The 26,172-nt window shown below is 43.3% G+C and overlaps 1 protein-coding gene across 11 annotated transcripts in view; it reads right to left on the bottom strand.

The window, feature by feature from the left end:
• Positions 1-26,172, bottom strand: part of adgrg6 (adhesion G protein-coupled receptor G6) — a 193,136-nt gene that overhangs the window by 151,474 nt on the left and 15,490 nt on the right. For 10 of the 11 annotated variants that reach the window (XM_051919519.1, XM_051919518.1, XM_051919523.1 and 7 more), the window contains exons 2-3: positions 25,940-26,043; positions 6,142-6,489 (exon numbers count right to left, since the gene is read on the bottom strand). In XM_051919519.1, coding sequence (XP_051775479.1) covers positions 6,142-6,489; positions 25,940-26,043 — 452 coding nt within the window. The remainder of the gene's footprint in view (positions 1-6,141; positions 6,490-25,939; positions 26,044-26,172) is intronic. The other variant, XM_051919520.1, reaches the window with a different exon arrangement.

Below are 26,172 nucleotides of genomic sequence, written 5' to 3'. Positions count from 1 at the left end.
AGAGAAAGAGAATGGTAAGCCAACAGAGAAGTACCCTACTATCCTCTGTGTTTAGTTTGAAGGTTCTCTCCTTGCTTGTTTGGGTCTTTCCAATTTCCTTCATAATGTAGGACTGACTGGAAACTCTAAACTGGCCAAGTATGTGTAGGGTTGTGAATTTGTCTTGCAGTGGACTGGCACCATTTACAGAGGTGGCTCCTGACTGATGTCCCCTAATGGAACTGCCTGGTTGTTGTTGACAGGATAAGAGCTGGCCTTTCAAAAGTTTACTCTTGAAAATGAGGAACTAGAAAATGGGTGGATATACTGGAAAGGTACAGCACCAATGTTTTGTTTTGTTTTATATTGTTGTGTACATGTTACATTTGACAGGGCATTGCAGCTGTCAACAATGTTATATGAAATAATCCACCTTATTCACTTTAATGAAAGGATAAATGAGTGTCTGTCTGTATATCTGTGTTTCTCTCAGGGTTGCTATGTCTCTGCCATTCCAACAGAGGGTGCAACACAAACATTTATAGTGATAAAATCCATTGAATGTGTCATTCCAACAGATGGCACATCACAAACATTAAGTACTTTTTTGAATCCTATACTAAATGGCATATAACAGAGAGTAAAGCATTGGATTTATCATTTCAACAGAGGGTGCATCACAAACATTTATAGTGATAAAGTCCATTGAATGTGTCATTCCAACAGATGGCACATCACAAACATTAAGTACTTTTTTGAATCCTATGCTAAATGGCATATAACAGAGAGTAAAGCATTGGATTTATCATTTCAACAGAGGGTGCATCACAAACATTTATAGTGATAAAATCCATTGAATGTGTCATTCCAACAGATGTCACATCACAAACATTAACTGCTTTTCTGAATCCTATATTAAATGGCATATAACAGAGAGTAAAACAATTGATTTATCATTCCAACAGATGGTGCATCACAAACATTAACACTTCTTTTACAAATCCCATACCAAATGAGATATAACAGAGACGTATGCATTGCATTTATCATTCCAACAGGCGGCACATCAGAAACATTTATAATAATAAAATCCATTGAATGTGTCATTTCAACAGATGTCACATCTCAAACATTAACTGCTTTTATGAATCCTATACTAAATGGCATATAACAGAGAGAAAAGCATTGCATTCACAATTCCAATAGATGGCACATCACAAACATTAACACTGCTTTTATGAATTTCTTACCAAATATCATATAATGCAACCATAGGCATTGCATTTATTATTTCAACAGATGGTGTATCACAAATATTTATAGTAATAAAATCCATTGAATGTGCCATTCCAACAGATGGTGCATCACAAACATTAACACTGCTTTTATGAATCTGATACCAAATGGCATATGACAGCGACCTATACATTGCATTTGTCATTCCAACAGATGGCGCATCACAACCCTTTATAGTAATAAAGTCCATTGAAGTGTCATTCCAACAAATGGAGCATCACAAACATTTGTAGTAATACATTTTAGTACTACACATGTTTGAGATCTTTTGGAATGACAAATTCAATGCATTTTATTACTACATCCATCCATTGTCCTGCCTGCTATATCCCAATCCTGGGTCATGGGGGTCTGCTGGAGCCAATCCCAGTCAACACAGGGTGCAAAGCAGGAACAAATCCCTGGGCAGGGCACCAGCCCACCACAGGACACACACACACACACACACACACACACACACACACACACACACACACACACACACACACACACCAAGCACACACTAAGCACCCTTTTAGAATCGCCAATACACCTGACCTGCATGTCTTTGGACTGTGGGAGGAAACCCACGCAGGCACGGTGAGAACATACAAACTCCACACAGGGAGGACCCGGGAAGCAAACACACAGGTCTCCTTACTGCGAGGCAGCAGCGCTACCCGCTGCACCACCATGCCTCCCATTACTACATGCTTTACAAAATACATTCCAATAAATTGTGCAGCACAAATGTTAAAGCCGAGGTCCATGTTCATTATTTGGTTGTCCGCCCATCTTAGCACAGCTAGTGATTCAATAACTGGCATATAATTTTTTTTTTTTTCCCCTGAATAATATCTGCTAGTCTGAAACTTGCTAAGCTAAACTTCCACGAAAAGGGCAACAAATGAAAACAAACAAATAAATAAACAAATAAATAAATTCAACAAAATAAAAAGCATTGCATGTTAGAAAAATGTGTCACTTTGCATTTAATAACCTCATGTTTCTTTCAAGCATCCAATTTGAAGCTCCCATGATTTTAAGAAGCATCATACCTGGCTCTAAAACATAAAAGTGGTCCATTCGAATTTCCCTGTGGTACAAAAGGGCCACCAGGTCATGTAAAATAACAGGACATCCCACACCCGTTCCTTGTGTCACCAAGGGCCAGCTGCCAATGTGGCAGTGGGCGGATGAGGGCTGCATGTCAGAAACAGTGCAAACAAGAAAAGACAGCCGCGGTGGACAGGCTACAGATTTGACTTTGGCAGTTGCAGAGTGCAGGATGGACCCTCACCCCAGTGCCCACAGTAGACAAAGGGGAGTCATTTAAACTGCCTACACGCCAACGGGTGCTGCTTGGGGGGCCATCAGTGTGTAGTCTGCCCGTTCCTGTTGTATTCTTGTGGTTGTCAGTCCCCAGGCTGCCTTCTTAAGTGGCAACTGCAAACTGTGAAATGAAGCCCTCTGCTGCTTCATCTATGGTTGCCGCCATTGATGCTGGGACAGCTTCTAGCTGCTTTGATCCGTAATCTTTTAAAGGAACAGCTGATTGAGGAAACTGAGGGACTGATAAAGAGCTCTGAGTGTGTGCACCATTGACGCCAGTGAGCTTTTATTTTTAATGAAACATTCAATTTAGGAAATGGATGGGCCAGTATGCAGGGCCTATAAAGAGTATTCATCTCCTTGGAGGTTTTCATTTTATTGTTACACATCAATGACTCAGTGAATTGAATCTGATCTTTGGGCACTGATCAGCAAAAAAAGACTCTTTAATTGAAAAGACATATCTGCAAAGTGGGTTAAATTAATGACAAATATAACATAGAAAATAATTGTTTGCTTTAATATTCACCCCCTTTAATATGACATCCCCAAATCCTCATTGGTACAGCCAATTGGTTTCAGACGTCCCATCATTAGCTCAGTGGAGGTCCCCTGCCTGGGGTTTCCATTGATTGCAGCATAAATGCACCTGAATATGGAAGGTCCACCTTGTGGTGAGACAGTATGGTGGCCTACCCTACACAATGAAGACAAAAGAACACTCCAAGAAACTCCATGAGAAGCACCAAGTCAGGGCATGGAGACAGAAAAACATCTGAGTGACTGAATATCCCTTAATAAGTATCTCAGTGAAATCGATCAGCCACCTTAATAAATCAATAAGTGTCTGTGCGTCTGTCTGTGTGTTCATCCGATTGCTGTCTCTCTCTCTGTCATCGTAAAAGATGGCGCATCACAAATATTCTTAGGAATAAAATGCATTGCATTTCTATTCCAACAGATGGTGCATCACCAGCATTTTTTGTAATAAAATGCATTGCATTTGCCATTCCAACAGGTGGCACATCACAAACAGTAACACCGTTTTCACAAATTCTAAACTAAATGGTATGTAACAGATACATATCTATTGTGTTTTTCATTCCAACAGGTAGCACATCACAAGCATTTTAACAATAAAATGCATTGCATTTGCCTTCCCAACAGATGGCACATCACAAACAGTAATGCTGCTTTTACAAATCCCAAACTAAATGGCATGAAACAGATACATATCTATTGTGTTTTCATTCCAACAGGTGGCACATCACAAACAGTAACACTTCTTTTACAAATCCCAGGCTAAATGGCTTGTAACAGATACATACAGTATCCATTGTGTTGTGTTTTTCATTCCAACAGGTGGCACATCACAAACAGTAACACTGTTTTTACAAATCCCAGGCTAAATGGCATGTAACAGATACATATCTTTGTGTTGTGTTTTTCATTCCAACAGATGGCACATCACAAACTAACACCGTTTTCACAAATTCTAAACTAAATGGCATGTAACAGATACATATCTTTGTGTTGTGTTTTTCATTCCAACAGGTGGCACATCACAAACAGTAACACCATTTCACAAATTCTAAACTAAATGGCATGTAACAGATACATATCTTTGTGTTGTGTTTTTCATTCCAACAGGTGGCACATCACAAACAGTAACACTGTTTTCACAAATTCTAAACTAAATGGCATGTAACAGATACATATCTTTGTGTTGTGTTTTTCATTCCAACAGGTGGCACATCACAAACAGTAACACCATTTCACAAATTCTAAACTAAATGGTATGTAACAGATACATATCTATTGTGTTTTTCATTCCAACAGGTGGCACATCACAAACAGTAACACTTCTTTTACAAATCCCAGGCTAAATGGCTTGTGACAGATACATACAGTATCCATTGTGTTGTGTTTTTCATTCCAACAGGTGGCACATCACAAACAGTAATACTGCTTTTACAAATCCCAAACTATATGGCTTGTAACAGATACATACAGTATCCATTGTGTTGTGTTTTTCATTCCAACAGGTGGCACATCACAAACAGTAATACTGCTTTTACAAATCCCAAACTAAATGGCTTGTAACAGATACATACAGTATCCATTGTGTTGTGTTTTTCATTCCAACAGGTGGCACATCACAAACAGTAATACTGCTTTTACAAATCCCAAACTAAATGGCATTTAAGAGATACATATCTATTGTGTTTTTCATTCAAACAGGCGGCACATCACAAACAGTAACACTGCTTTTACAAATCCAAGACTAAATGGCATGTAACAGAAACATAGCTATTGTGTTTTTCATTCCAACAGATAGCGCATCACAAACATTTGTAACAATGCATTTTATCACTACAAATGTTTGTGAGGCACCATCTGTTGGAATGACAAACGCAATCAATTTTATTTCTTCATACTAAATGCCATTTGTAGCACTGCCCAACCTGTGGGCCGTGGCCGACATTACAGAGACACGCACACTCGATTCACTGAGGTTTAACAACACTCTCAGGATCATGCTTGATTCACCATTGTGGTATTGCTGGTTGACGGCAGCCAATCATGGACGCCCTCCCTGAATTGCACTCGATTAACTGATAGATTCAAGCTACAGACCTCCAGAGTTTTAGAGGTAGAGCTAACGCTGAATTTGATTGACAGTTATCCCGCCCCTGGATCCGCCCACAATGTCTCCAGTCTGCGGCACCATCACCCCCAAGATTCCACTCTGTTGCAAGAGTGTGACGAACGTTGAGTACACCAAGTGACATAAATGTGCAATCCAATTGGCTGTTCAGCTGTGACTTTTTGGGCCAAGACAGAAGAAATGCAGACTGTGTTGTAATGAATTTTGCAGTTAAAAAATAAATGTTAAAAGGACGATTTTGTTAAAATGGAGTTTGTTCTGATGGAAGAAGGTTCTAGAAAGCGTTCTCAAAAGTTTAAAGTTCCTGGGGGTTAAAGTTGCCTTGGTAGTGTGGATGAAAGGTGAAAACCCACACAAATGTTTGGATTTTTAAACAAAAATGTAGTAGCGTGGAGGTAGGATGGTAGGTGGAAATGGTATGGACATGAGATGGGGAGGGACAATGAAGATGGCGAGGGAAGTGCAGGGGAAGAGAAAGCAGGAGAGGCTGAAGTGAATAAAATCAAAGAATTCCTGAAGGGAAAGGGGTCTGCCTTGGTGCAGGACAGAACTGAATGGAGAAGGCTGATCGGCCCCACACAGAAGAAGCAGAAATGATTAACGTCAAAAAAGCCAAATTAAATCCACTGTGACTCGAAGTTGTATAACCGTGAAAACTTCCAAGGAGATGAATACTTTTTGTATCTTGTTGGAGGGATCTTGCATGACAGCCCAACTGAGGGTGTGACTACCTGTTTAGATTTATTCTAAGACAAATTTTTTAAAAAAGTAAAAATTATAATGAAACAATAATGATCAAACTCAAAAAGTAACATCAACTTATATAAAAGCATAATAAAGAAACCAAATTAAAACAAAAGGAAAAGGTTGCCCTCTTCATCACATACCTTGCCTGTAGCTGACATTGAAGCCCCTCTTTTGGATGCTAAAGTCGGCGGTGAAAGTCACAGTCATGGAATTGCCAGTCGAGTTTAACGTCAACTTGTTCAGAGTCAGGCCGCAGAAGATGAGCTCATCCTTTCCGTTGTGAATCGTGACGTTGTCAAAGATGCACTTGGGGGTCTCCTCCAGTTCAAAGTCTAGGAAGGTTATCTGTATGATAAATCCCACGGGGGCCTGGAGGGTCCACTTGCACGACGTGTATTTGGGGTACTCGTTAGGGTAACAGGGCGATGTAAAGGTTCCATTGGGGTCGCTGAGGACTTGCCTGCAGTCAACGGGACAGTCGTGGTCTGCTAAACCAAAACAGGGACAGGTCAGTTAAAGAGCGATATGGTAAAATACACAGCAGTGTTGGTGGGGGGGCGAAGACTTTTCAGGACAGACATGCAGACACAGTGAAAACAAGAAGTGTGGTATTGAGTCAGAAGATTAGACTGCTGGTGCCATAGTTACCGGAAAGATAAGAAACAAATAAAAGCGAGCTGTGCTACTCAGCGGCGGCAAAGTGCTTTAGAGTGCGGTTAGCAGCAGAGGGCGCTCTTCACAATAACTCATACATGCAGCCGCGATCGGACTCTCATTCTAATTCAGGATCGCAATTACAGTTCAGGATTTTCTTTATTAGCAGACACACTTTGATTGATTGATCTGCTTTTAGTATTACAGGCGCTATATAAAGTAACAAATACATGTTTCATAAGATGAATGCAGGTTTCGGCTCCCTGCAACCTTCCATCGAAAAATAAAGCGGTGAGAAATTAGCAGGATGATAACGGATGGACTCTGTCGCTCTGCTCTGGCACCTGCTGCTGAAGGTTTGCGCTGCGAATAGCGCTAGACAAGGTTTTAAAAACTGATTGATTGATTAGTTTAATTGATTGATTGACTGAAAGTCAAATCCGACTCCTCCCTGCATCCTCTTTCTGAAATAACGGATTGAGAGGATTGGCATTGCTCCGCATGGCTGTACAAAAGAACGATCGCTTTATTCACACCTGATTCGACCCAAGGAATGAATGGACGAACAAATCCATGGAATATTCTTCCATAAATACCACCAGGTTTGCGATTGATTACTTGTGAATGAGTGTGACTGCTTAACAAGCACCAAGTGCGTTTCTTTCTTTTATTTCTTTGCTGGTCGATTCAGCTTTTTGGAATAACCAGCTGATCCCGGGACGCTAATGACAAGAAGTGAAAGTCACAGTGCTTCCTCTATGTTTTTTTTTTTTAACTGACAATTTTAACTTTCAGTTGTTTTTCGCTAAACTGGAACATCGCGTCCCACTCGTGCCCTGCGGGGCAATCGGCGATGCCATCTGCCTTTCCATCTTGTTCAAGCGCGTTTAATGTAACGTTACTCATTTATATCTAGTCTGTTAGTCTCACTGAAGCCAGACGTAGATGTCACGGTACCCGCGTGTTAAAAACCCCGCCACAGGCACAGGCAAGAGAAAAAGTTCACCATTTTTCACATTCGTTTATTTACAAAACAAAAACAAGAATACGTTAAATTTCATTTTTAATTACAATATGAGTAACCTTTAAAGAGGTTCGACGTATGGCTGAAAGGAGAAGCGCTCTCTGGGTTGAGTGGCCAGATTATAACACACGAGGACCGATGTGACCCCGCGAGACTTGGGAGTCAGTTGGACGTGTTTTGTTCATTGTTGCCCTTTTTAAAAGCCATCAGACGGTGGAATTTATGTTGTTGCGCTGGTCCAATTGATCTCTCATTTAACATCAGCAAAACTGAAATGAAAAGAGTGTCTTAAGTCCAGTACCGCCGCTCCCTATACGCAGAGTACGCAGTCTGCGTAGGGCACCAACTCCCAGGGGGGGCACCATCCCAGCTGCTCAAAAAATCGTTTTTATATATTATAATAATAAATGAATATTAATAATATACATATACAAATAAACACAAATATAAACGTATATATTGCATTTTACGGTGAACGCAGAGTAGGCTAAGCACACGTGATGACGCCCGCGCCCTCACCTCTGTTACGGCTGCCTAACTAATATTTGGGGGAGGGGGCACAAAAGTAAATTTCTGCTTAGGGCACCCATTTGGTCAGCAGCGGCCCTGCTTAAGTCTCCCTGTATATGTTTGTGTTTGGGTATTTTTTGTCGATTTGTTCCCCCTACAATGGTTGGCATCATGTCTTAGCTTAATTATTTCAGTTCCTTGTACTCTTTGATGACGGAGTGGCTTCCATTGCTGCTGGCAGACGACATCGTTTATGTTGATCGGTTGATCCGTTTAGTTTAATCAAATGAATATTTTTTGTTTACGCAAATCTGTTTTTTTTTTGTTTGCACATTATGCCATCCATCCATCCATCCATTATCCAATCTGCTATATCCTAACTACAGGGTCACGGGGTCTGCTGGAGCCAATCCCAGCCAGCAGAGGGCGCAAGTCAGGAACAAACCCCAGGCAGGGCGCCAGCCCACCACAGGGCACACCCACACCAAGCACACATTAGGGACAATTTTGGACCGCCAATGCACCTAACCAGCATGTCTTTGAACTGTGGTAGGAAACCCACACAGACACGGGGAGAACATGCAAACTCCATGAAGGGAGGACCCGGGAAGCAAACACTCAGGTCTCCTTACTGCGAGGCTGCAGCGCTACCCACTACGCCACCGTGCCGCCCTGCAATACATATTAGTACTGCAACAAGAGGATAAAAAAGAACATTATAAAACACCCAAGCAGGTATTTAGTTTGGTAAATGCAATCCCCTCTATCCGATACCCCATTATCCATCCATCCAGTTTCCAACCCGCTGAATCCGAACACAGGGTCACGGGGGTCTGCTGGAGCCAATCACAGGCAACACAGGACACAAGGCAGAGAACCAATCCCGGGCAGGGTGCCAACCCACCGCAGCCGATACCCCACTACTCTCTTTTATAAAATTCGTAATTTGTCTTGATCCGTATACTTGTTAAAACACTCACAGCTTATTCTCGGTGAAGATCGCCACACAAAAATGAATTTAATTAAATAGTCTGTGACGTTCAATGGCCAATAATTGCATGCATTTTGTCCGTTATATTTATATAAAAAGCTATTTTATAGCCTCCATCCAAAGAAACTTACAACACACACCGTAGATTCCATTTACTTTTCCCAATAGAGCACAAATAGTTGGTCGCACAATGGCAGTAGCAGGATTTGAACCCACAATCTGAGGACTTGCGGTCCAAAGCCTTAACCTCTACACTGCCAGTCAGCTTTAGCTTTTGAATGAAAGGTTTAAGGCAGTATGGCCTAATGGTTAATGCGTTTGATTGCAACGAAAACGATCATTATAAAAATGAATGTGATCGATTCTGACTCGCAGTGTGACCCTGAACATAAATACTTCACAATCGTGTGCTCAGCCACGCACTTCTTCTGTTGCCTGTCCCTGGCAAACGGCTTTGTATTGGCGTCTTCTGCAAAAGGTGCTATAAAATTTAAAAAGCTCACTGATGGCGTTGGTACGCTTCAGGTTAGTTCATTCAGATATATTTGGACATTCAGCCGGTGCGAGCCCTGGACTGGACGCTCTTCAACGTCACGCACACATTCACGCTCCTTCTGCGTGGCCTTCCTTACTCAAGTGCTTTAGATTTGGACGCACATGATTGCCAAACTAAATAAAACTGACGGATTAGCACAAACACTTGAAATAACAACGCCTCGCGGTGTCAAAAGGGCGTCTTAGGGCGCAGTTTGCCGCAATACGCGCTGTGTTCAATAAAGATAACACAATGGCTCTGCTCCAAGACACCCTTTATGATTAAAAACACATTGAGAAAAAATAAAATGGGAAGACACACACACACGCGTCCCGGCCAAGTTTTGGCAAGCCAATCAATCAGAATGTCTGGCGGTCTTAATGCCGAGGAAGGAAGCAGGAGCTCCCGGAGGAAACCCGCAAAAAAACACCTCAGGTGACTCCTCCGTAACGAGCGGAGTTCAAACGCGTTGAGACTCTTTTTAGAACTTCACGTTAAACGGCCCTCAATTCGTCCGAGCGATCTTTCTAAACATATCACGTCGTGGATTTATGTTGTCTTTAGAAGTCCACATTTCTGTAAGAAAGGATGGAGTTAAGATGACTGCCGAAAGTCCGTGTGCGGGCTGCGCGAGTTACGGAAGAAGGCGGCTGTGAGTCGTCGGGTGCGGACCGCTGAACGGAGTCTGAGCCGCCGCGAGGGCTCGCTGGTCCATTTCTCCACTTAAAAACGAACTAACGGGGCTGTTGATCTTATTTCGTTAATAATTTCACTTAGATTGACTGTGTTTGTTAATATTGCATCGCTTTTATACATTGACATAACGATCTTATGGCACATTAGCACAATTAAATGAGGACGAAACAAAACCATTCGATTATATTCTTTTAAACCTCTGGGACTGTTGTCATTACTCATTTATTTTATGTTCATATTACTTAAAATTTAACATACTAAAACATAGTATGCCTATTTTCACAGTTCACCTAAAATGAACAAGTTGTACCCACTCGACTTATTTGCATAAAGATCCACCCCTTTTGTTGCATTGTGGTCCAAGGCATCGCCACACCTTTGCTGAGAAGGGTCCAATTGCAACCTGCACTATCTGTGACGTAAGCCAGGTAACGCCCAAGATGTGGGTCATGGAACGCCCCTTGAGTCGCATAACCATCACACCCCCAAAACAGTGTAATTGAAGACCTCAGTGCTTATGAGGTCAGCCGCATAACGCCCCATCATCACGAAACGCCCATCTCCTGCCCCCTTACTTAAGATTTGGGTGGGGGGTTTTATTCTGACTCAAAGGGCGTTTTGTGACAGACTTTGTGACCATTACCCTATAATCTTAAACCCAGGCAGTGTCACTTTATATATACCAGTGGTTCTCAAACTGGGCGGCACGGTGGCGCAGTGGTAGTGCTGCTGTCTCGCAGTTAGGAGACCCGGGTTCGCTTCCTGGGTCCACCCTGCGTGGAGTTTGCATGTTCTCCCCGTGTCTGCGTGGGTTTCCTCCGGGCGCTCCGGTTTCCTCCCACAGTCCAAAGACATGCAGGTTAGGTGGATTGGCAATCCTAAATTGGCCCTAGTGCGTGCTGGGTGTGTTTGTGTGTGTCCTGCGGTGGGTTGGCACCCTGCCCGGGATTGGTTCTCTGCCTTGTGCCCTGTGTTGGCTGGGATTGGCTCCAGCAGACCCCCGTGACCCTGTGTTCGGATTCAGCGGGTTGGAAAATGGATGGATGGGTTCTCAAACTGTGGGGCAGGCCCCCCTAGGGGGGCACGAAGTAACAAAAAGGGGGGCGCGAAGATGTGAGAAAAAGAAAACAAGAATCGAAAATATGAAAAATACATCTATTGAAACCAAAACAAATTAACTTAAACTACATTCTGATACTAGAAAAATAAATATAGAGTTAGATAAAAGTTAATAAAATATGCATCTATAATATATCATTAATTAAAAAAGAACAAGTTTGGTATTAGTGGGCTCCTTTAAAAAAAACGTTAGGGGGGCACGATTAAAACTGTTATGAAAACTCGGGTCACAAATACTTAAAGGTTGAGAAACACTGATATATACTGTATACATTACCATCCATCACATTATCCATCCTGCTATATCCTAACTACAGGGTCACGGGGGTCTGCTGGAGCCAATCCAAGCCAACACAGGGCGCAAGGCAGGAAACGAACCCTGGGCAGGGCGCCAGCCCACCGCAGCTGTATACATTACATTATAGTACATTATATATGTAGTGTATGCATAGTGTATATATAGTAGAGCATGAGAGATTAGGTTGTGTCTAGCCGGGATGGGTTGCTCCACCATTAATGGGGAACAATTTTAAGGTGACACCGCTAACCCAAGTTTCATTTTCTTTAGACTGGAGGAGGCCAATCCGGAGGATCACTGATGTGGCTGCTGCCAAATGCCGCGGTCTGACCTCACCTGCCACTTCCGCTCCACTACACAAATACTGCATTCTATTTATCTCATATATTGGAGCTGGGAATGACATCACATGCAAGTTGACCGCGTTCCAGTAAAACATTCGGAACACCAATTTGGACACTTTCAGGAAAGCCTCTGTTGTGCTTGTTCCATTGGAATAAGTAGCAGTCGACAACAACGTATTACGCGGTACTTTGCGCATCCAAACACCGGAGTAACATAGGAGCTGGGCAGTGCCATGCGCACGACTGATTTAATGAGACACAAATAGACAGAAGTGCTAACAAGCAGTCGAATACTACCGCTTTCACTAAAGTTCACGCTGTACGTCGCCATTTTTGGATTGACATCATGATCGGAAGTCAGACAAAGTTGGACTTGACAGACAAGCCCCAAGTTTCTGAGTTGGTGACGTGACTTACGGGGGCTTCCCACTTCAAACGGAAAAGCAGCAAGAGCTAGAAGGCCTCATATCATTCCTGACGTGACCCCTCAGATCGGCAAATAATGCATCAGAGATTGAAGCCTGGAGCATTTTGTTTGAAAGAACCTCGCATGACCGACGTTTCATGAACAAATCTGAGTGGATTGGGAAAGCAGTAGGTGGCATGGCCACATTTACTAGTGGCAATGTTTAATTTTGTAATCTTTTATTGTGGAATACACTGTGATAAAATGAGGAAGGAAGAACGGGGACGGTACTGACTAAACATATTAAAATGCTGCATTGCATAAAATACTGGAATGAAAAACTGCTTACTATTCAGGGCAATGACCTTCAGGCCTCTTGGTAGGCCGTACTGACTAAACAGAGGAGTGAGTGCCTTCAGAAACATTCAGAGGGGCGCCACGTTGAGGTCATTCCTAATGTCAGCCACCAGGCGCTAAAAAGAGTCACTCTGAGAAGGACCCTGAAGAACCCTGAGCTCACGGTCACGTTCATGAAGCCAGTTCGAGATGACTTCTGCTTTGTCGCATGGTGTATTATCACTCTGGAAGTGGCCATTAGAAGATGTGTCCAGGAAGGGATGCGTATGGACAGCAACAAGACTCAAACAGGCCGTGGCATTCAAGTGATGAACAGGCCCAAAGTGTACCATGAAAACATAACCCATGCCATTACACCTCCACCAGCACCGGCCTGGACTTTTGACACAAGGCAGGATGGGGGTATGGACTCATGCTGTTGGTGCCAACTTCTGACCCTACCATCTGGGTGTCTAGGCAGAAATTAAGATTCATCGGATCAGGCTACATTTTTCCAGTCCTTCCAAGTGTCAAGCGTTGGTGAGCCTGTGCCCACTGCAGCCTCAAATTTCTGTTCTCGGCTGACAGGAGTGGAACCCGACATGGTCTTCTGCTGTCGTAGCCCACCCGCCTCAGTCTTCAATGTGTCGCGCATACAGAGAAGCCTGAGGTTATCTGAGTTACGGTAGCCTTTCTGTCAGCTCAGACCAGTCTGGCCGCGCTCCTCTGAAGCAGGGAAATGGTAGGGGAACCACCGGCCAGCCCTTCTATCGTTCCTCTCTCATCATCAAGATGTTTCTGTCCACAGAACTGCTGCTCAGTGAATGATTTCTGTTTTTCGCACCAGTCTGACTAAACACGAGAGACTGTCGTGTGCGGAAATCCCAGGAGATCAGCAGTTGTCACTTTACCTGTATAAGTTGGCTCACAGTGGGCGATTGGGTACACTCTTAAAAATAGGGGTCCTGTAACGGCACTTTACTGGGTTGGGCCCTTCCTTGCATAAATTTGCTTGACTAAGAACCGTTTCATTCTGGGAAGGACTCCTTGCATATAAAATTAGTTTCTTTTGGGCTTTGAAAAAGTGAATGTGGACAAAACAGAAACCTTTCATGGGCAGAAGGCAGGATACTAGCAGGTGATGTCATTTTCTAAGCCACTTCATGCAGACCAGGGTCACTAGAGCCTATGCCAGCTAGCACTGGGCACACGGCAGGAACAAACCTTGGACGGGGTGCCAGTCCATCACAGGGCGAACACACACACACTAGGGGCAGTTTGATGTCACCATGACATCAATTTGGACTGTGGGAAGAAACCGGAGAACCTGGAGGAAATCCACACAGACACGGGGAGAACATGCAAACTCCACACAGGGAGGTCCCGGGATGCGAACTTTGGTCTCCTTACTGCGAGGCAGCTGTGTGAACGAGCGAGCAGGAAGAGCAGGCTCGCTAGTAGTTGCAGGCAGCTGGGAAGTGAGCCCATAGTGGGTGTTTGGCTGGCACCAGGGGGACAGATAGATTGGGGCACTCCTGAGTTTTGCAGAGGAGCAGGAGTGACCACAATCGAGGACGGCTTGTCGCGTAAGGCCACGGGAATCGGAGGCTTGGGAGGTGGAAACTCCAGTGTAAGCGCCCTGGTCGTTTGGGGAATCCGAGTCTCGGTCTGGATGAACTCTACGTAGCCAAGGGACAGAAGGACGCCACACCAAACGGAGAAGGTCACCTGCAGGTAGGACGACTCCCCTGGTGCAGGGCCCGGATGGGAGAAATTGGGGAGCCGCCAGATAAGGAAGGCACTGGGGGTTTTGTTTTTAAAAGGACTTCTTCCAGCCATTGTTTTAACCTTGTTTTAATGGATTTATTTATTGTATTTTAACCTCCAAATTTCACCCTGGTTTTATGGATTATTTATTTATCTATTTATTTATGGACATTGTGATGCACTGCACTTTATTTGGACACTTTTTGGTTTTGACTGTTTGCACTTTGCACCTTCCCCTGGCTTCATTTGGTATCGTCATTGTCCATTTCATCCAGTTACATAACCGACAGTGTCGGGTTCAAGAGGCTCGCAAAAGAGAGATGGGAGTGTGGAGCCAAACCCACATCGTCACAATTACATATCAAGATTCTTTTGTGGAACTTTCATGTGGATGGTTCTTTTATGGTTCCCCTATAGTCTCATTCTGAAGAACTTCTTTGGCACTTTTATTTTTGAGAGAATAGTGGGATATCGGATAGAGAGGATTGCATTTACCAAACTAAATACCTGCTTGGGTGTTTTATAATGTTCTTTTTTATCCTCTTGCCCCTTTATTGCAGTACTAATATGTATTACAGGGTGGCACGGTGGCGTAGTGGGTAGCGCTGCAGCCTCGCAGTAAGGAGACCAGGGTGTTTGCTTCCCGGGTCCTCCCTTCGTGGAGTTTGCATGTTCTCCCCATGTCTGTGTCGGTTTCCTACCACAGTCCAAAGACATGCAGGTTAGGTCCATTGGCGGTCCAAAATTGTCCCTAGTGTGTGCTTGGTGTGGGTGTGCCCTGTGGTGGGCTGGCGCCCTGCCTGGGGTTTGATCCTGACTTGCGCCCTCTGCTGGCTGGGAATGGCTCCAGCAGACCCCCGTGACCCTGTAGTTAGGATATAACGGGTTGGACAATGACTGACTAATAAGTATTGCTTGTTTGCATAGTGAGAAAGTCCGGAGCTGCTAGTGGTATCTAATAGTTTCCTTCCCCTTTTCTTTCTTTTAATCTGTACTCTCTGCCTTGTAACCCTTCATTAACAAACTTGTTCCACTGATTTCCCGGCACTCACAAGTGGTGCCCACCACAGCATCCCAGGGGAGCAAACTCAGGTGGTCACCCTGAGCACGAGTGTCCCAGTTAAGGACAACACGTTGGCCCCAAGTGACTAATTTGTCTGCTAGGATGTCCTCTTTTTTTTTTTTTCCTCCCTGCAGCACATGCATTTTCTTTGACTTCCTCTCTTGTACTCAAGCCGCAGATGCAATCAGATGTTCTCCTGACTCATCGTAATTTCATCTTTGGAGTCTAGCCTGCAGTGCTGATCTGCTGTGTTCCGTGACACAAGCCAGACAGGACTGTACATGCAAATTTGGCCCCGGTGTGTGCCGCATTATTTACTGTACAATTTGGGAATGATTAGTTTGGCACTACATTAAATGGTTGGTGGTCATCTCCATTCTATTTATTTGAAGCAATTAAGCATACACTCGAATTATTATTATTATTTTTTTCAGCAATATGTAGCACATAAGACTACTGCCAAAGCAAAAATATCTAAATCCCTTCTAAAAGACACGCATGAATTTTTGAGTATAAGGTGTTGGATCTAACTAGCTACTAAGGAGCAGTCAGTGTCAGATCCAACTAGCTGCTAAGGAGCAGATCCAACTAGCTACTAAGGAGTATTCAGTGTCGGATCCAACTAGCTACTAAGGAGCATTCAGTGTCGGATCCAACTAGTTACTAAGGAGCAGTCAATGTCGGATCCAACTAGCTACTAAGGAGCAGATCCAACTAGCTACTAAGGAGCAGTCAGTGTCAGATCCAACTAGCTACTAAGGAGCATTCAGTGTCAGATCCAACTAGCTAATAAGGAGCATTCAGTGTCGGATCCAACTAGTTACTAAGGAGCAGTCATTGTCAGATCCAACTAGTTACTAAGGAGCAGATCCAACTAGCTACTAAGGAACAGTCAGTGTCGGATCCAACTAACTACTAAGGAGCAGTCAGTGTCAGATCCAAATAGCTACTAAGGAGCAGATCCAACTAGCTACTAAGGAGCAGTCAGTGTCAGATCCAACTAGCTACTAAGGAGCATTCATTGTCAGATCCAACGAGCTACTAAGGAGCAGATCCAACTAGCTACTAAGGAACAGTCAGTGTCGGATCCAACTAGCTAATAAGGAGCATTCAGTGTTGGATACAACTAGTTACTAAGGAGCAGTCAGTGTCAGATCCAACTAGCTACTAAGGAGCAGTCAGTGTCGGATCCAACTAGCTGCTAAGGAGCAGATGCAACTAGCTACTAAGGAACAGTCAGTGTCGGATCCAACTAACTACTAAGGAGCAGTCAGTGTCAGATCCAACTAGCTACTAAGGAGCAGTCATAGTTGGATTCAACTAGCTATTAAGGAGCAGATCCAACTAGCTACTATGGAGCAGTCAGTGTCAGATCCAACTAGCTACTAAGGTGCAGTAGGTATCAGATCCAACTAGCTACTAAGGAGCAGTCATAGTTGGATCCAACTAGCTAATAAGGAGCAGATCCAACTAGCTACTACGGAGCAGTCAGTGTCAGATCCAACTAGCTACTAAGGAGCAGTCAGTGTCGGATCCAACTAGCTACTAAGGAGCAGTCAGTGTCGGATCCAACTAGTTACTAAGGAGCAGATCCAACTAGCTACTAAGGAGCATTCAGTGTCGGATCCAACTAGTTACTAAGGAGCAGTCAATGTCGGATCCAACTAGCTACTAAGGAGCAGATCCAATTAGCTACTAAGGAGCAGTCAGTGTCAGATCCAACTAGCTACTAAGGAGCATTCAGTGTCAGATCCAATTAGCTAATAAGGAGCATTCAGTGTTGGATCCAACTAGTTACTAAGGAGCAGTCATTGTCAGATCCAACTAGTTACTAAGGAGCAGATCCAACTAATTACTAAGAAACAGTCAGTGTTGGATCCAACTAACTACTAAGGAGCAGTCAGTGTCAGATCCAACTAGCTACTAAGGAGCAGATCCAACTAGCTACTAAGGAGCAGTCAGTGTCAGATCCAAGTAGCTACTAAGGAGCAGATCCAGCTAGCTACTAAGGAGCATTCATTGTCAGATCCAACTAGATACTAAGAAGCAGATCTAACTAGTTACTAAGGAGCAGTCAGTGTCGGATCCAACTAGCTACTAAGGAGCAGTCAGTGTCAGATCCAACTAGCTACTAAGGAGCAGTCAGTGTCGGATTCAACTAGCTACCAAGGAGCAGATCTAACTAGCTACTAAGGAACAGTCTGTGTCAGATTCAACTAGCTACTAAGGAGCAGATTCAACTAGCTACTAAGGAGCAGATTCAACTAGCTACTAAGGAGCAGATCCAATTAGCTACTAAGGAGCAGTCAGTGTTAGATCCAACTAGCTACCAAGGAGCAGTTAGTGTCGGATCCAACTAGCTACCAAGGAGCAGATCCAACTAGCTACTAAGGAGCAGTCAGTGTTAGATCCAACTAGCTACTATGGAGCAGTCAGTGTCAGATCCAACTAGCTACTAAGGTGCAGTCAGTGTCAGATCCAACTAGCTACTAAGGAGCAGTCAGTGTTAGATCCAACTAGCTACTATGGAGCAGTCAGTGTCGATTCCAACTAGCTACCAACGAGTAGATCTAACTAGCTACTAAGGAACAGTCTGTGTCAGATTCAACTAGCTACTAAGGAGCAGATCCAACTAGCTACTAAGGAGCAGTCATTTATTTCCCTATGTGGAATAAGAACAGGCATTCTGGTCAGGAAGGAGCATGTGTTATTACCAGGAAGGGAGGCCGGAGAGGAACGATGGATGGATTGGCCGGCTGGGCGGAAAGATAACTCTATATCCAGTGGGTATAAACTAATGGATGTACCAGTGGAAGCCAGAACTTGGGAGTGGTTCCATTCCCTATGCTCAAGGTGGCAGTGGTCCTCGTATAAGAACCCAGTCCGAACACCTGCTGAGGGGCTAGAGAGATGGAGTCCGGAAGTGCAGCCCTGTAGGCGTTCCCTTGGAATTGATAAGTGGGTTTTGTAGATGGAGGATCTCCCTACTTTCATTATGGCCCAGAAGTGCTTCCGGGAAGATGTAGTATAGCCCCGGAAGCATTCCCAGGTATTGGCATAAAAGGACACCCGCTGCCACACATGGACGAGTCAGAATCGGGAGGTAACACTCAGCAGAGGAGAGAAGGTGGAAGAATTGAGTGATTTGTGCTCATGTATTGTGTCATTGTGGCTTGTTTTTGGGAGGATTGTGAAGAAGTGCCAGGGAAAGCAATAAAAATCCTTTATTTTACCATATGAATGTGTGTCTGTGGTTTGGGGATCTCTGGCGCCCCCCTTGTGGCTACATCGGATATGTTTATATCACCAAACCGCCATGACAACATTGAGCATTAGGGCAAAAATCAACCCTATACTCTTGAAAATAAAGGTGCCGAAGTGTATGAAGATTTCAGAAAGACCCCTAACTTACTTTAGATCTGTAACAGACTCCATAAATGACCATGCATAGGTAATAACAGATTTGTACCAATGGGTTTCTGATTTTAAAAGGTCACCTGCTGCCTACAATAACATGGACTAAGTTCAGGTTACCTCAGAAGGCAAAAAGGTGGACGGTCCTTTCCGAGTGGGAGGCGAGTTATTCCCTCAGGTGGAGAAGTTTAAGTATCTTGGAGTCTTGTTCATGAGTGAGGAGAGATCAACAGACAGAACGGGGTGGCAGGAACAGTTACTGATTCGTACTGGTGAGCCAGAAGACAAAGGTCTCGATTTATCAATCAATCTACATCCCTACCCTCACCTATGGTCATGAGCTTTGGGTAATGGCCAAAAAGACAAGGTCACGTTCTCCACAGGATTTATGGCGTCTTCCTTAGAGATCGGGTGAGAAGCACAGACTTCCAGGAGAGGCTCGGAGCAGGACCACTGACCCTTCACACCTTCTGGATGCCTCCAAGTGGCCTGAACAGCTGGAAGGAACCCCTCGGGATGACCTACAGTTCTCCTGGAGGATTAAATCTTCCAGATGGCCTGGGAACACCTTTGGATCCTAAACTATGTGTTGACAAGTGCATCTGGAGAAAGAGCCATATGGGCCTCACTGCTAAGACTGTTGCCCCCACGGCCTAGTCTCGATTAAGTGCTGGAAAGTGAAACGATGAAGTGCATGTTTTTTTGATCCCACCATACATTAAAGACTTCTGTTTTGTCCACTTATTAGGAACCTTTTCAAAGTTCAAAGAACCAATTTCATTTGAAAAGAATCCTTCCCAACATGAAATGGTTCTTCATCAAGCAACAGTTCTGCAAGGAACCACAAAACCCAATAAAATGTCACCAAAGAACCAGTGATGACCCCACTTGGATTCTTAAAAGCCTCCAACCAAAATAACTTGTACATCTATGCAATGTGGTGTGCCAAGAGAAAACCCACCCATGTGACGAGGGGAAACACATGCCAACTCCACCAAGACAAAGCTCATTCAAGGATCAGAAATCAATTGCTGTGGCACTGTGAGGAAGCAAAGTTAATTACGATGCTACACTCAAGTCTAAATCCAGGGTACCTACGGCTCATCATCATCATCATCATCATCACCATCATCATCACCCAGAGCCCAAAGCGTTTTGTTGATATGGAGAGCAGCACTTCCACATTTCATTTTCATCACCAGCTGATTATCCTCACCAGCTGGTGCCAGTGAATAGATATCTCGCAACAGGCCATGGAAAACGAGAGGATGCCTTTCCAAGGGATCATTCAGCTGCGGCTAAAATAGAATCGGTGTGTAGCTCCGGACACATCTGCCATATGACAAGAGGGAATCCTTTCAGCCAGCGTAACAAATTCAGGTGGCATTGTCTGTTTTTTTTTTTTTTTTTTTTTTTACTCTCTCAGGGGAAAAACACCTGAAGGGAATCACCGCTCGGGCTTGTGTGCTGGTGTGAGAAGTGGTCCGTGGCGTAGGACACGTTTTAAATAAATAATCAACATCCCGAGAGGGTGCAGGCTCAGAGTGGTGCAGACATGCGCATGACGGGGTTGACTGTTGGGCTTGGCTGATCGCACACTCACGGGCAAAAGCCAGCAGATCCGTCCGGTGTCGGAGTGGAGCAGTGGGTCACATCTGTGCCCAATTAGGTCGATATAAGAAAAGCCTGCATGGCTGGGAGGAACAAATGGAGAAGAAAGAAAGAAAGAAAGAAAGAAAGAAAGAAAGAAAGAAAGAAAGAAAGAAAGAAAGAAAGAAAGAAAGAAAGAAAGAAAGAAAGAAAGAAAGAAAGAAAGAAAGAAAGAAAGAAAGAAAGAAAGAAAGAAAGAAAGAAGTTGCATTTGTGAGGCAGAGTTTTATTTTATTAGTCAGTTATAAAGATGTGATATCATTGTATAACAGAAAGAAAGAAAGAAAGAAAGAAAGAAAGAAAGAAAGAAAGAAAGAAAGAAAGAAAAGATGCATATATGAGGTACTATATTGGAAAAGGAAAATGGCTTGTTAATATTTTTTATTATCAAAGGTAGAATATAATAAATGCTTATAAATGGCACTATATAAGAAAATAAAAAGGGTTTTATTTTATTTGTCAGTTATAAAGGCATGATATCATTATAACAGAAAGAAAGAAAGAAAGAAAGAAAGAAAGAAAGAAAGAAAGAAAGAAAGAAAGAAAGAAGTTGCATTTGTGAGGCAGAGTTTTATTTTATTAGTCAGTTATAAAGACATGATATCATTGTATAACAGAAAGAAAGAAAGAAAGAAAGAAAGAAAGAAAGAAAGAAAGAAAGAAAGAAAGAAAGAAAGAAAGAAAGAAGTTGTATTTGTGAGGCAGTTTTATTTTATTAGTCAGTTATAAAGACATGATATCATTGTATAACAGAAAGAAAGAAAGAAAGAAAGAAAGAAAGAAAGAAAGAATGCATATATGAGGTACTATATCGGAAAAGAAAAATGGCTTGTTAATATTTTTTATTATCAAAGGTAGAATATAATAAATGCTTATAAATGGCACTATATAAGAAAATAAAAAGGGTTTTATTTTATTAGTCAGTTATAAAGACATGATATCATTGTATAACAGAAAGAAAGAAAGAAAGAAAGAAAGAAAGAAAGAAAGAAAGAAAGAAAGAAAGAAAGAAAGAAAGAAATTGCATTTGTGAGGCAGAGTTTTATTTTATTAGTCAGTTATAAAAACATGATATCATTGTATAACAGAAAGAAAGAAAGAAAGAAAGAAAGAAAGAAAGAAAGAAAGAAAGAAAGAATGCATATCTGAGGTACTATATCGGAAAAGAAAAACGGTTTGTTAATATTTTTTATTATCAAAGGTAGAATATAATAAATGCTTATAAATGGCACTATATAAGAAAATAAAAAGGGTTTTATTTTATTAGTCAGTTATAAAGACATGATATCATTGTATAACAGAAAGAAAGAAAGAAAGAAAGAAAGAAAGAAAGAAAGAAAGAAAGAAAGAAAGAAAGGGACAGTGAAGAGAGGCGGAGGTGAAAAGAAAAGATCGATGGAAAAAACGTAATGACTGGGAGCTGTTGGTGAGCAGATGGAAAGGAAGGCAGGCCGCCGGGCGGAGAACCCCTTTGGAGGGGCGGAGGGCTGACACTCGAGGGGGCGTTTTTGGAGTAGCTGGAGTGGCCCGATGGCACTCTCGTGTAAGGCAGAGGATTGAGGCGAGGCGCCCTGCCCTGCTGGGGGTCCATCCTGCACCAGATACGTGATTATAGTAAAAGTTCAGTCCATTTCTTAAAACCACTAAATCCCTGTCGGGGTCATGGTGTGATTAGAGACCACCCAGACTACATACACATTTTATATTTAGTGCTTTGCTTAGTTCTGCAATAAAACACTAACTCTTCTTTGTTTCGTTTTTTAACACTTCCTCACACTTTACCATCCTTTTTATTCATGGAGTGTATTTTGTAATATTTATATTAGAGCAGCCTTAGGCTGGGAAAAATCCAACATTATACTAGCAGTAGTTTTGGGAATTAACTACTATGGAAAAATGAATATTTGCAAAAAACATTGGAACCTTTTGTCTCTGCCATGAGGATTTTTTGGAGTGGTCCCGAGATGAATTGCGATGTATATATTGTTTCTAATGGCAATTACAGGGTGGGTATAAAGAAGATGACGTCGCCGATGGACTTGTAGCCTCCCGCCGTATGGAGCTGATTAACGTGTGACTGACCCCGCATTGCAATCTGCCAAGTAATTAGGTTTTAACGCCATGTGTATTACAACTTTCTTGGCTAACGCCCAGTGGCCTCCTTGTTTAAAAAAGAAAACTATACAGTAAATTAAAATAGATACTCAAATCCAGCTGTAGGCGACCAAGCCTTTGATCCATCATACTTTGCAGTGCCCAATGAAAATAAAATGAAGCACACCTGGGCAGCATTCACCAGAAAAGATGGCATCTGAAATAAAGGCTGGCATATTAAAACTAATTTTGTATAACAGTGCATTAAAACAAAATAGTTCTACTTTTGCTTGATTGTTACCACATCCTCACCAAGCTGACTCTAAAACTGTTAACCATCACCCATTTCTCACGTCACCACGTTTAACCGCCACAAGACTGGCATTACAAGTCTACTTTAAAAAACACAACAGATGCACTTTATGGAGATTCTACCCACACTTGAACCTCTTTGGTTTCGTGGCTTTTGTGCCACCCTTGTCCTACTTTACAAATAATTGAGGTGTTAGAAATGAAAAGCTGACAAAACCCGGGCAAAGTCTTTTTATGCCAGTATTTGTGCGCCACGTGATTCCCCCTGCAGTAATTTACTTTGGAAACATCCCACGAGAGAGCCTTTGTACTCCCTTAAAAATAAAATGTCAATAAAAGGAACTCGATGAATAATACATTTTCATCTATCATTTAACTTTAATAATACGGAGAGTTTCATCCAATAAATCCAAAATGCCCCCCGGCTCGCTGAAAACTCCAAAAAAGAAGGCATTGTTTGCTATTATTTGTAGTGCGCAACAAAGACGTGACAGGATTAGAAGATGATTATTAATGATAGGAAGGAGGCAGACAAGCAAGAAGAGTGCGAAGAGTAAAGAGCACAAAGGGGGCCCGATAAGGGTGTCCTTTAAATTCATAACACGTTAAACTTCACATTACATTTGCATCACATCTGTAGATGGTCATTTTGAGCAAAGCCCCTTCTGCGTTCTTCATGTTATGGCATTTGGAGTAGAAGGTCAGGTCAGGTTGGAAAGCATGCACTGGTACAGCGCCCACCACATGACGAAACAGCTCGGGACCCCCCAGGCAGACACGCAGTCCAGTCCCACCCCCAGGAAATGACCGTCTATCTGACACAGCCAGGTGTTATGTGGCCTGGTCCAGCCACTTGGGTCCTCCAAGCAGGATCACCCTTGGGGAATCGCGCCACATGGCCGTAGTGCCGTAACTGACCCCACAATGCAGGTCATGTGCTTCATCTGGGACCCCGTGAGCAAACGCTCATTTGACGCAAAGTCAAACCAGTGGTACCCAAGGATTCTCCGAAGAGACACAGTACCGAAGGAGTCCAGTCTTCTTCTCAAGTCAGTGGATAGTGTCCGTATAGCAAGACAAGGAAGCACCAGGACTCTAAAGACTTGGACCTTCGTCCTTTTGCAGAGACGAACACATAACTCCAGTTCTTAAATCCTTACACTGACTCCCGGTTAAGTTTAGGGCAGATTTCAAAATCCTTTTAACATATAAAGCCTTAAATGGCCGAGGTCCAGATTACTTGTCTGAACTTATCATGACTTACAAACCAGAATGCACATTAAGATCTCAAGATGCCGGTCTGCTTATGATTCCAAGGATTAATAAAATAACAGTGGGAGGTCAAGCCTTTAGTTACAGGACCCCCCTAAACTGTGCAGTGGTCTGCCTGCTACTATAAGAGATGCCCCTTCGGTCTCAGCTTTTAAATCCCAGCTGAAGACTCACTACTTCAGTTTAGCACACCCTGCCTAGAGCTGCTGATTAACTGTGCAGACTGCATCTCTGTTGTTAGTCATTAGCACTAAAACAGAAGTAACCTGAGAGTTCTAATTTGTTACTCACCCTCACTTATTCTGTTTCTCTTCTCGGTACTCAAATGTGGCACTTGGTGCCACGGCCCACCTGTCAAGTTGTTTTGCCTGCCTAAGGTAAAGTCATCTCTGATGGAGGATCGCAGGAATCGTGGGAAAGAGGGGTCCTTTCATTGGATTGGCTGGCCCAGCACTGTTTCAGCTGTGGAATGGCCAATAGGGGGAGGCAGCTTGACTGCTGAGGTCTCCAGGACTCTCAACAAATCCAAATCCTATTATGTGATATCATCTGTTAACTTCTGCTCCATATTTGTAAAATTTTTATTTTTATACTGTATTGAGGATTTGTTCTGCTCTGTGTATTATATTGTATTGACCCCCTCTTCTTTTTGACACCCACTGCACGCCCAACCTACCTGGAAAGGGGTCTCTCTTTGAACTGCCTTTCCCGAGGTTTCTACCATTTTTTCCCTACTAGGGTTTGTTTTTGGGAGTTTTTCCTTGTCTTCTTAGAGAGTCAAGACTAGGGGGGGCTGTCAAGAGGCAGGGCCAGTTAAAGCCCATTGTGGCACTTCTTGTGTGATTTTGGGGTATACAAAAATAAATTGTATTGCATTGTATATCAGGAGCATCACACACCCCTTTCCATGACTTCATGAGCCCCCCATGCTCTCCCAATCTGTCTACTGACTTCATAGGAAGAGTCACCAGAGACATGAATGTCACCGCCGAGGTAAGTAAACCTCTCGATGAGGTCGACACTCTCTTCGCAGACAGACACACTGCTGATGGCCGTGCCTAAAAGGTCATTAAAGGCCTGGCTCTTTGGTTTTCATCAGGACCCTCGCAAGCCCAGACACTCAGACCCCCCCCCCCCCCCTCAGCCTCTTGACTGCTTTGACTCGGAGAAGATCACAGCAAGTCAAGATCAGTGAATCTCTCTTCGCCAACAGATGCCCCACAGCCGCTGGACCCCCGAACCTGCCCAACACCCTGAGTAGGAGCAGAACAAACCCCTGATGAACCCCAGAATCAACCGTCAAAAACGCAGAGGTTCAGCTCGCCACTCTGCACAGCACTCAGAGTACCAGCGTACGGGCCGGCCATGATGTCCACCAACTTGGGGAGTCGAAGGCTTGCCCAATTACATTTCAGAGGGCTAAGCCGGGTTGGGAGAAGGCAGATGGTCCTACCTGTATGCTGCATATACGTCTGCTGCAGTAGAATGAGCACACAGAGGACACTTCGGAAATTCCATTGCCAAAATCGACACCACAGAAACGTGAAGTGGGACCACCTGTAATAAAACAATTGAAGACATTAGGATTTAAGAAACAGCACTTTCCTTCATTACCATTCTAGTTTTTTGTTTCATTCCCGTTTTTCATGGTTGCAATATGTTGATGTCATGGTGGTCCGAATGGAC

This window comes from Erpetoichthys calabaricus, chromosome 15 (genome assembly GCF_900747795.2).
Source record: "Erpetoichthys calabaricus chromosome 15, fErpCal1.3, whole genome shotgun sequence".
In the NCBI taxonomy this organism is placed as follows: domain Eukaryota; kingdom Metazoa; phylum Chordata; class Cladistia; order Polypteriformes; family Polypteridae; genus Erpetoichthys; species Erpetoichthys calabaricus.
The sequence above is the reverse complement of the archived record's forward strand: the minus strand, read 5'-3'. Positions and strand labels throughout refer to the sequence as shown.